General features: G+C 38.2%; 1 protein-coding gene across 26 annotated transcripts in view; it reads right to left on the bottom strand.

The window, feature by feature from the left end:
• Nucleotides 1-12,500, bottom strand: part of LOC124425097 (regulating synaptic membrane exocytosis protein 2-like) — a 97,275-nt gene that overhangs the window by 23,189 nt on the left and 61,586 nt on the right. For 20 of the 26 annotated variants that reach the window (XM_046965150.1, XM_046965142.1, XM_046965134.1 and 17 more), the window contains 6 exons: nt 10,091-10,120; nt 6,356-6,509; nt 5,707-5,870; nt 5,028-5,203; nt 4,628-4,865; nt 1-2,179 (listed from right to left, as the gene is read on the bottom strand). The exon at nt 1-2,179 is cut by the window's left edge and continues 1,132 nt beyond it. In XM_046965150.1, coding sequence (XP_046821106.1) covers nt 1-2,179; nt 4,628-4,865; nt 5,028-5,203; nt 5,707-5,870; nt 6,356-6,509; nt 10,091-10,120 — 2,941 coding nt within the window. The remainder of the gene's footprint in view (nt 2,180-4,627; nt 4,866-5,027; nt 5,204-5,706; nt 5,871-6,355; nt 6,510-10,090; nt 10,121-12,500) is intronic. The other 6 variants (XM_046965062.1, XM_046964975.1, XM_046965072.1 and 3 more) reach the window with 3 other exon arrangements.

Here is a 12,500-nt window from a genome sequence, read left to right as displayed (position 1 = left end):
TATAAGCTCGAGTTCCCTAGCCTCGGGGCAGCTGCTGTTTCGCCTACGATACCTCTGCCTCGCCTCGACTAACGACCTCCTCTCATCGCTCCTACGCGACCTACCAACGCCGGCTAAATCGGCACCGGAAGAGGACAGCGCCAGCTCACGGCACTCCGGACAGCTACTCTTTCGTCTAATACTACCGCGCGTCGAGGACGACCAATTTTGATAACGCGACTCGTGCGTGTTCGAGGAACGTAGCGACCCTGACCTAACGAATTCACGAGCGGCGGCAGCCTCGTTACATTCGCGACACTCGTAATCCGGCAGGAGATCGTACCTCGAGGAGTCTACCGGCGGCTCATCGTCGTAGTAATCTGATCTACCTGATCCTAATCGGTCCTCCCCTACAAGGACTACACCACCACCTCTACTACCACCACCACCAACAGCACCACCACCACCACCACTACTACTACCAGCCCCACCACCACCACCACCACCACCACCAGCACCACCACCACCACCACCACCACCACCATCATCGTCACGAGGGTCCAACTCGTTTTTCCGTCTAAAGTAATCGGCACCGACGACCGTCTCCATCGAGCCAAACTCCTCCTCGGAGTCCAGCATAAAGTTCGACCTTCTCTCCTCGTCCTTACAACTTCCACGCCTAAGGCTCTCGCTGATACGAATATATTCTTTCGTCTCGGGACAACTGCTGTTACGTCTCCTACGATATAAACGTCTGTTTCTGGCATCTATCGCCGCGGGACACGTCGTTGGATCCTCGTCGGAATGCAGCACCGGCGTAGACTCTGCACGTTGGATCATCATCCTCTTGCTCTCGAAAAAACTTGGTACGGCTAGGCTGTCCTTCCTCAATAATGGGACGTCCTGTACGTTCAATGCTCTTACGTTCTCGTACGAGACGATATTATTGTTATCGCCTCTGCTACCACGTCTGCTTCTTCTCCTACGCCTTCGTGGAAATGTATTGACGTTGTAACTCTTATCGTTCTCGAGGCCACTTGGGGTGTGCGTTATCGTACGGTGATAATCGTAGTCGTCGGCACTACGATACCCGTTGTAATAATCGTCGGCGATTAGAGTACCATCGTCAAAGTGTGCGTTCCTCGAAGCGGCTGTACGTCGTTGATGTTCGTCCCGATAATAATCGTCCTGATGACGACGATTATAAATCGAGCGATCGTTATCACGCAAGTTAGTCGTCGTCATCGTCGTCGTAGTCCCCGTCATTGTCGTAATCGTCGTAGTCGCAGTCCCGGTCATATCGTCTCCGTTCTCGTAACCGTAACGTTCGACGTCCTCGTCGAGGTCCTCGTCCTCGTCGTCGTAGTCCTCGTGATTTCGACGATCGATGAAACCCTCGTCCTCGTCGTCGTAATCGACGTCCCAATTTTCGTAACGTTCGTAATCGTCCTCGAGATACGAGTCGGTACTTTTGGTTCGTCTACGTGGCGGAAGAGAAGAAATCATGGCGAGTCGTCTCGCCCTATCGTACTCGTCGTCGCTTCTGGTTGCATTGTAACAATTGTCCGAGGATGATACTGTCTCGTCGATGCTGCAATAAACGTGATCATTCAAAGGATCACATAGATCCTGGTCGTCGAGATTCTTCGTTCTCTTCTCGGCGGATATGTGCGCGTTGAAGGTGGTGGCATCGTGATCCTGATAAGAAGAGGACTCGACGTATTTCCTCTTGGTAGTGTCCTCGCGGCCGAAGGTGGATCTAAGGTCGTCGGTGAGCGTCGTGGCGGTGGTAAGACGGCGCGGATCTAGGGGTGGGTAAGGTCGATGGTGATGATAGTCCTCGATTATGCTCGTCGTCCGTTTATCGAAGCTCGGCACGTAAATCTCTGTTTCGCCCGCGCTGAGCTCCGAATCGTAACCGTAAAATGGCTTGTGATCTTGACTCGTGAGGTAATCGTAATTGGGCTCCTTGTTCAGCAAACTCTTTGGCGGCTTATCGTCGCCATTAGAATCGTAGTAGGACTTGCTCTGATCCCCCAACGCCGGTATCTTGTCGCCGTAACCGGCGTCGCTCAGAGAAAGATTTCTCTTCAACTTCCTCCTCGCCGTTCTGAGACTGTCGTCGCTGAATATGTTGCTTGAAATGGTCTCGTACTCGAAACTCTTGGCTCGGCGCGACAACAGGCCGGTGTCCCGTAGCCTAGTGGTACCAAATCGATCGCTGAACGGATCATATATCACATCGTAATCGAAGCTTCTAGCCTTGGAAAATAAAAAAGACCTACGCGGGCGTAAGCTAAAATCTACGTTCCTAATGTCATGACTTTTATTATCAACTGCGACGGCGGTGGCGGCGGCAGTGGCGAGCTGCTGCTGCTGCTGCTGCTGCTGCTGCTGCTGTTGCTGCTGCTGTTGCTGCTGTTGCTGCTGCTGCTGCTGCTGCTGTCGTTGCTGTTGTTTTGGCTGTTGGTGGGCTAAAACGCTCGAGGTTAAGAGAAACGGTGATTGTTGGAGTAGTCTCGTGATCTTGGCATTTCGCGGCCTCGATTTTACGGCGCTCGTTGTGCTAGTACGATCCTGCCAGCTACGCGAGCGTCTACGCAAACCGGACTCCAAGCGATACGCCGACGAGGAGGAGTTGTTGGCGCGAAACTTCTCGACGAAACGATCGTTGAAGTCGACCTGCAGGCAGTCCTCGACGTATATCTCCGGTATACGATTCTTCGAGCTACCGGTGAGCTCTTCCGGCTTGAGTATGTAACCCTCGGAGACGCTGTACTCGCTGGTCTCCGGACTGTAATATCTCAGCATGTTCTCGTCGACGGTCTGCGATCTCGTGAACGGCGTACGCATCTTTCTGTACAACGAGCGTACCACTGCGGACTTGCTCCGTACGAGGGGATGTGGGACGGGATTGTGCTTCGAGGGGTTTTTGCTCCTGGGCTTGGAGGGATTCATGTTCGAGGGGCAGTGACATTCGCTGCAGGGAACCCTAAGTCTGTGCCTGCGCCTATTGCGCCTAGGGGGCGGGGGCAAGGGGAATATGACACCGGGTATTAAAACGTTTTTAACTGTCGGTCTGCAAACAATGTTTTTCATATAGAGAGTTTTAGCGCTCCTGCGGAAACATTACCATTGTGAGCCCATTCTTCATACAATTAAATTTTTTTTCTCTTTTACTTTCTCTTTCCTTTTTCTTTTTTCTCTTTACTTTCTTTCTTTCCTTTTCTTTTTCTTTCTTTCTTTTTTTTTCTTTTTTCATTTTTTTTCCCTGCTTCTTTTTCACTCAACCGCACGTTCGCGATCGATCGAACGAGAGAGTTTTCTTTCTTTTCTTTAAGCCCGAGGGAAACAATGGCGCCGGACGAGGTATCTCGTGTTTTTTTTTCTATTATTATTATTATTATTGTTATTATTATTACTTTTTGAATTTGGATTTTTTGTTTTCTTTCCTCTCCCTCGCCTATATAAAACACCTTCGACGAATTTGTGATTTTATTTTCGAATCGATTTTTACATTTTCATATGGTCGAATTCCTTGCTTTCTTTTTTCTTTTTTTTTTCTTTTTTCTTTTTTTTTTTTTTTATTTTTCGATTTTCTTTTGCTTCCGTCACGTGATATCTATCGCGCGCCCATCGTTCAATCGTGTCCCTAATACCTAATCACGTTCGACCAACGCCACGCACTTGATCCCTGCTTTCTCAGAATGGGGCATCATTAAATGGACATTGACAGTGTGCATAGGAGGTGCAGCCTATTTATAAAACTAAGATTAGATTTATACATATATACATACATATATATATATATATATATATATATATATACACATATATATGTATATATATATAGTATAGAGCGCATGGGATTACTATTAACCTAAGAAGCAAGCGAGGAGGGACGTATAGTGCGACTATATAGGGTGTCAAATTCATTCACGACAATGTCCATTTAATTCAGGGATTTTCCTATCGAAAAAAAAATAACAAACTAAACACCACCGATCGTTCCGTCCCTTTAAGCTTATTTATCTGTCTTTTCAATTTTTTCTTTTTCCTTCTTTTTTTTTTTTCTTCTTCTTTTACGTTTACTTTATCCTCAATAATAGAAAGAACTTTTTGACTCTGTCATAATGATAATCGGATTTTCATGCAACGAAAATATTTTCAGCGATATAAAAAAAAAAAGAAAAAAAAAAGAAATTCCAATCGATTCTTATTAAATTTAAAAATTTCAAAGAGCTTATCGCAGAGAGAGAAAAGAAGAGATAGACAAAAGAAAAAATGAAAGAAAGAAAAAAAAGCGAGTCGGAACTATCGTTGGACATTTTTTTCCTTAACGGGAATAGTTTATATAATGAACTATGGAATTTGCTTTGCTTTGTACAGTCGATTGCGATGATATAAATGTCATCGATCAGAGAGATGATGTGATATCAAATATATATATGTATATATATATATATACATATCAAAAAATTAAATATATACATATATATATGTATATTTAATCTTTTGAATTGCCTTTTTTTTCCTGAATTTTATACTATTTCTTTTCCATTTCTTTTTCCCTGATCTCGTTTTGTTTTGTTTTGTTTTGTTTCGTATCGTTTCGTTTCCCTTTTAATAATCAATAAACTATACTCACATTAATCCCCTCGATCCACGTGGTCGTTCCGATTGCGTACTGAAGGCACTGCTCGTTATGGAGGCTATGCTCTCCATGTCGGAGTCCCCAAGGTCACCAAGGACATCTTTGTCCGGACTTAAATGCCCCCTTCGTGGTCTGTGCAGTCTGTGAGCATTACTGTGCGGTAAGGATAATGGATCATGACCGATCGATGGTAGATCCGAGTCTGAAAGACCGCTGTAGTGTCTTTCCCAGCCTGATTAAAATGATAAGAAAAAAAAAAAAAAAAATTTCCAATTAATTTTCCCTTTTATTTATTGTCTTGTTTTCTTTCTCCTTTCTTCTTTTCCTTTTTTTCTTTTTTTTTTTTTTTTACATAAATACATTAATCGAATAAAATATTTTCGATCGGACTAACCTCCCATTCCTGTACTCCTATATGTAATGTGTCCTTGTCTAGTACGATGCCTCATAAACCTTGCTCTTTCTTCGAGATCTTGAGCTACTCTCTCTTTAAGGGCTGCTGGGATTTGTGGAAGCTGACGCTTCTTTGGCGAACCGGTAGGCGTCGCTGTTGCCGATCTAGAACCGAATCTATACGAATAATGGATCAGATTTATGATTTATTTTTTGTTGGGCGACGAAACAATATATATGTATATATACTATACTTATATTAAATATTCTTAATTCTAAATTCTTCAAGATCATTTGTACGAGCAAACGTACAAGTATTTATGTTTGATTGATTTTCATCGGACCAATTGATCGTTCTATCTATCTATCTATCTAACAATTTATCTATCTATCTATCTATCTATCTATCTATCTATCTATCTATCTAAATTTTTTTCAATGAGATCGTTCAAAGAAGCAAAGTGTCCATATACGACTATTTCACTTTATTTTCACTCTTTATTTCGAGTAAAAGCCAAGAAAAAAAGAAACCAATAAAGAAAAAAAAAAAAAAAAAAAAAAAAAAAAAAAGAACAGAACAAAAATATAAACGAAAGAAAAGAAGATCCTTCGTTTTTCTTTGTCTACTATCTTACCTTTTAAACATTTGTATCGCTTAATACAAAGTTATTTATCTTTACCTCGGCATGTAACTGTGCGAATAAGGCATGGATCTGTGTTCGGGCGGAGATAAAGAACGATGACCGGTGGGACTTTGGGATCTCCCACGGTAACGTACGTTAGGTGAGTCCATTGGCGCTGCGCTGTGGGATCTGTGACCCATCATTCCACGATGAATATCGTCCTAGAAAAGTTTCAACGGATAACATTATAACCAAACCATAAAACGTAGTTAAATCAATAAATCATACGAATTCTCTTAACGATTCAACATTTATAATCAATTTTTTTTTTTTGACAGTCGAACATTATTAAAAATATTATTCATCGTTCCTACAAAATGTATCTTTAAAGTTTATCAATATTTTAAATCATTATAGATATTATAAACAAAATCTTTGCCATCGATCTAATTTTTTTCATTTTCGAAAAGCTTTACATTACGATTTTGTCATCAAACTTTTTGTCAAATTAATTTCATCCTCGAAGATTATTAATTCGAATCTTTAACGAATTATATTCTCAATATTTCGACGATTGATATGTTTAAAAATTTTAATACGAGATAATGATATTCTCGAAATAATATATATATATATATATATATATATATATATATATATATATATGTATCTTTTTTTTTTGTTGATACAAAAACAAAATAATTACCTTCCGATAAGTCTGATAACTGGAAATCGAGGCTGGTTGATCGCGGGAGGCCATAAGGGCAGCTCTTTTACTACCTTGAGGCGACATATCCCTTCGACTCCGATGTTCACCATCGACGTACAGCTCTCTTTCCGGCGGGGGGCTAGAATAGTGGCTGCTCCAGCATGCGTTCATGTTTTTCGTCGATTAGTGAGCACTGTGTCGCTTACATGCTAAATGAGGCGAGTGCTGTGATATATACGTATTATCGCTGGCTATTAATATTTTGAGCAATGCATGCAACCTGGATGATGAGCCTTCCCGCCATTTTGTCTTTTTTTCCTTTTTCTTTTTCTTTATCTTTCCTTTTTTTTTCGTTTCATTTTTTTCTTTACTTATCGATACAGTTAACATCATCATCGTCATCAATGACAACATTCATGATGAGAGACGATCATCTCGCGATTTCGTTAAAAACAAACGAATTTCGTTTGGAGTAGGCAATAAAAAAAAAAGAAAAAAAAAAAAGAAAAAAAAAAGATAAAAAGATAAAAAAATAAAAAAACAAAAAAAAAAGAAAGAAGAAAAAGAAAAAGAGAAGGAAGAAAAAAAGAAGGAAAAATTACGGCTTACGAGGACAAAGAAAAGGAGTTAAGTGTATAAGCTATACGAGAAGAAGAAGAAGAAGAAGAAGAAGAAGAAGAAGAAGAAGAAGAAGAAAGAAGAAATATTGCTTGGCGATTTCCTTTTTTTCTCTTTCTTTTTTTTTCTTGTCATTTCTTTTTTTCTTACTTTTTTTTTTCTTTTTCCTTTCTCCACGTTGACTGCTACCGTACGCCGACTGTTGTTGGACTTGACGTTTAATTCGATTGGGATTACGTCACATCTACCCGTCTGACCATAATCGCATATATTCTACTGAGACACGTGGCTTATGACGCGATCGTGAGTAGAATTTGAAAAGAGAGAGAGAGAGAGAGAGAGAAGGAGATAATTAAAAAGATATTTAATATTTTAATACTTATTACGATTCTTGATTTTCAATTTTTTTTTTTCAATTTCATTTTAATTCTAGGCTTAATTACTTATTTCCTTTTTTTTTTTTTTTCTTTCTCAATCATCCAAAAGGCATGAAAATAGGAGACGAATAAATGACACGTGGCTATGCCTTTAGATATTTGAGATGTTGAAGAGATATGTAATTGAAGGGATATGAAAAGAAAAAAGAAAGAAAGGAAGGAAGAAAGAAAAAAAAAAAGAAAAAATCTTGAAAAAGAAATCAGAGGGTGAGATGGAAGGAGCTCGTGAACGATACCGATCAATTTCAAAAATGCAACGAAAACCAACTTGCTTCCTCCCATTCGACAATTGGCACGATACTAGTCAATCCTGCGAGTGCTTGCCAGACCATTACATATATATACACATACATACATACATATATATATATATATATGTATATATACGCATAGACATGGCGACGTGTTTAATACGTGGAACATGTCTAGACACATTCGACGTTTCCTCGACTAACACTCGCGATCGCGAGGACAGCCCAGTTTCTTGCCAAGAAACGAAATCGGACGCCTAGCGTTCATATACGTACACACACACACACACACACACACATCTATATATTATATGTGGACTGTACAATGTATCGTTAAAGAAAATGGATTCGGCGTCGTATAAACAATGGCAAATAATACGCGAGCCAAGTTTTCTCTTCTACGGCTGACGTTCACGCGCGTTTAGAATAAAATGAAACGAAGAATGGAAGGAATAAAAAGAAAAAAAAAAAAAAGGAAGAAAAAAGAAAGAAAAGAAAAAAGAAAGATATATAGGAAGTAAGAAAAAAAGAATAACTTGGAATCATTCGTTGGACCTGTTCTTGGCACCAAAAGCCACGTTCACGTTTCGTTTCCTATTCCTCCTACTTCTCCACCTCCTTTTCTTCCACCCTCCTCCTCCTCCTTTTCCTCTTTCATTTATATCCAATCCGGATGTACGTTTATACCACGAATCAACCTTGTTGAGAAGTTGATTGGGGATCGTGGGTAGGGTTACAGGGGATGTATGGACGGAGGGTTGTTAGGGGGAGGAGGAGGGAGGTTAAATGTAACACCAGCAGCAACGTGGAGCAAGGGAACTGGACGTTAACCAAACTGCGGTTTAAAACATTTTACATACATGTGTACGTAAAAAAAAACTCGCAGTTGCATCATCTATATCATTTAACATTGCAATTGCATTAAGCGTTTAACTAAATATAGCTAAGTCATTTTATTTTTCTTTTTCTTGTTTTTTTTATTTCTCCTTTCTTCTTTTTCCTCTTCTTCTCCTTTTTTTCTTTTTCTTTTTCTTTTTTTTTTTTTTTTGCTTATTATTATTAACGTCATTAACATCGTTATTATTATTTTTATAAATAATATACGTGTATGAACATTTTTTCCTTTCCTCTTTTTCTTCTCCTTTTTTCTTTTTCCTTCTTTTTGCTCTTCGTCCTTTCATATTTATCTATGTTCTATCTATCTATTTATCTATTTATCTATCTATTTATCTGTCTATCTTTCACTCACTCACTCTCTCTCTCTCTCTCTCTCTCTCTCTCTCTTTCTCTCTCTCTCTCTCTCTCTCTCTCTGTCTCTCTATCTTTTCTTTTTCATTCTTTTCTCGTCCCAAGAGAGAAAGAAACAAATTTTATTCCAACTAAATGGAAACGTAGGCAAAATTTCTTATTTATACATACATATATAAATATATATATATATATATATATATATATGTATGTATGTATGTATGTATGTATATATAAGAAATAAATTAGAAAGAAAAAGGAAAAAGAGAAAGAAAATATGCAAAGAAGCGGATGGCAGGGTGAACTGTCTCTAAGAAAGTGCCTGAAAGTGGGTTTTCACGTACCGCTAAAATGCATCCGCACCTATTCAGATGTAATGTGGTATTTTATTGAAAAAAATTATTATTGTGAATCTTCAAGGATTGTTACATGTTACATGTTATATGTTACATATTCATTGGATCGACGAGGTTGCACGAAATGTACAAGATTCTTGCGTAATAGATAGGTGCGAATACTTTTATATCTATATACATATGTATACATATATATCTACACTATTATATATGACAGTATATATACATACATTTATATATATATATATATATATATATATATATATATATATATATATATACATATATTAACGTTATCATGCAATCAGTCGATCTTTCAGTCACAAATTTGCATCTACGGATAAAAACGCGTCCAATGTAAGTATCCATGTAATACAAAAAAAAAAAAATATATATATATATAATAGTGTGTGCTTGTATATGTGTGAGTGAATGCGTTTGTCTCTGTATTGTTAAAAACCTTTTTAATTTGGTCCCATTAATCGTACAATTTTTGGAAAAATTAAAAGGGTGGAAAGAAATGAAAAAAAGATGAAAAAAAAAAAACAAATACAGACAAGTGAATAGAAACGACTCATCATCATCTACGCGACAATACTATTATATATGTATATATATCTATATATATATCTATATATATATATATATATATATATATGTATGTATATATGTATCAAATAACCTAGCAGGTGATAGGATGCAAGATTCGTGTGTGTATATATATATATGTGTGTATGTGTGTATGTGTGTGTATATATACGTGAGACTGCGTGATACGTGATAAAGTAAGAGTATATAAAGTATAAATTGTAGTGGCCGTACCGCTTATAATTTGACGGCATATTATGAAACCTAAAAAATAAATAACAAAACATACGATTAAAAGTCGAAAATCAAAGCAACGCGTTCTTTTATTATTATTTTACTTTATACTTTACTTTATATTTTATTTCTTACTATTTTATTATTATTCCTTTTTTTTCTTGTTTTTTATTACTATTATTTTCCTTATTATTTCGCATCGTTTCTCTTTCTTTCTTTCTTTCTTCCTTTCCTTTTGTTTCCTTTTACTCTCGCGTTAATTACTATACTGTACTTAATTTTTTTTCTTAATCTTCTTTTCTTTTCTCTTCGCTAAACTTTACTTTGTCTCTCTCTCTCTCTCTCTCTCTCTCTCTCTCTTTTTTCGTATATGTATCTCCCTTAGAGTACGTTCGTTCTCAGGAAACGAAGCGAGGGCGCAATGATCTCGACGCGAGAGGATATCGAAGGTCGATCGATTATATGCGACGTCGAAAATAATAAAATAATCGTACGAACGCACACAATCATCCCTTTGATTTCTTGAAGTTTTGAGCGCGCGCGAGAGAGAGAGAGAGAGAGAGAGAGAGAGAGAGAGAGAGAGAGAAAGAGAGAGAGAGAAAGAGAGAGACGAAGAACAAGAAAAAAAAATAAGAAAAGAGAAAACACATAAAGAAAGAAAGAAAAAATTAATAATAATAATAACAATCGCAATTAAAAAAAAAAAATATATAGTCGAACGTATAGTCGACTGTTTCTTTTATTTCATCTGTCACATTCGTTCTTAACGATTTGATCAATCGATCATCGATCGACGATGAAATAAAATTTGAGATCGAGACGTCAAAATTCAATACCGAGGACCGATCGAGGAGAAAAAAAAAGAAATAAAAAGGCAGAAGAAAAAGAGATAACAGATATTCCCTCCAACAGTCAGTTCTAAAAATCAACTTCATCGACCGTGGTGGTGTATCCTTCCTTAGCATTTAGATCACTATCGCCATTCCAGTGTGGCCAGAATGTACGTGACCCAGATTCGAAGACGTTCTCGCTTACTCGATCTTTCTCTACGAAGTGTCCCTGTACGTGTCCCACCCTTTATACCATCCCTCTCTTTCTCTATCTCTTTCTTTCTCTCTCTCTCTCTCTCTCTTTCTCTCTTTCTCTCTATCTATCTATCTCTCTTTTTCTTCCCCATATATATTATATATTCCTCGTCGTAAAAGTCATTAGAGAATGATTATTCCATACGGACATTACAATCAAACGAAGAATTAAATTATCATTAACGAATAATAAATATATCGTTATATTACAGAATATTAAATTATCCATAATCTACCCTTTATATATATATATATATATATATCGAATTATTCAGAAAGAAATATTCGTGTAAGAGTATGAAACGAATATATCGAAAATAGCCATAATAGAGACACATACATACACATACGCACTTACTCTTTCTCTCTCTCTCTCTCTCTCTCTCTCTCTTTCTTTCACTCTTTCTCTTTCTTTCTTTTCTTCTTTCTTTCTTTCTCTCTTTTTTTACTCATTCGTCCAATAGATTTATTAATGCACCCTGGGTGAAACCCTTTCGGATAATCCTATTAGGCGAAATTGAAGGTTATTAAATATGTATGTATGTATGTATATATGTATATATGTATATATGTATACGACCAACGAGTCGTACGGTTATTTCATCGATATCGAAGGAGGACAGGACTACCCACGTTTTTCAATTATTTCCGCTTCGCGGCCCATTTTTCCGCTGAGTTTGTATTAGTAAATACACGCACAAAATCATAGAAAAAGAGAGAAAGAAAGAAAGAAAGAAAGAAAGAAAGATATATAGATAGTGAGAGAGAGAGAGAGAAAGAGAAAAAGAAAGAGAATGATAAGCGAGAGGTGGGGGAGGAAGAGACAATCGGGTGACCGGCGAATCTCTTCGTTGGCGAAGCAAAGAGTCACGAAGATTCAGGACAGTAGTTTGAGAAGGAGGGAGAAAGGAGGGAGGGTTTGAAGAGAGAACGGGCTGACGAGAGGGAACGAGGGAGGGGAGATTAGCGAAGCGCACATGCGATTTCAAATGGTTTCCAGAGATTCCAGGCTCGTTTGTAGAAGCAAGCTGTCGAAGGGAACTGGGTTTCAAGAGGAAAAAGGAAGAGAAGGAGAGAGAGAAAGAGAGATAGAGAGAGGGTTTACGACTCTTGAACCTCCTTCCTCCCCCAACCCTTCGAGAAGGCTCATAGTCCTACCAGCTTCGGGGATGACCTACACTTCCCATTCACCTCGATTCGCAAACGTGTTAGATCTCAATGAAAGAGAGAACGTGGAAATCACTATTGGAAATGACGAGGGGGAGGGTGGGGAGAAAAAATCGAGGACGGTCGTGAAAATCTTCTTTTTTTTCCTTTTCCTTCGT

The sequence above is a fragment of the Vespa crabro genome, chromosome 1, assembly GCF_910589235.1.
Source record: "Vespa crabro chromosome 1, iyVesCrab1.2, whole genome shotgun sequence".
Lineage (NCBI taxonomy): Eukaryota > Metazoa > Arthropoda > Insecta > Hymenoptera > Vespidae > Vespa > Vespa crabro.
Note: the sequence above shows the minus strand (reverse complement) of the source record. Positions and strands in the feature narration are given on the sequence as shown.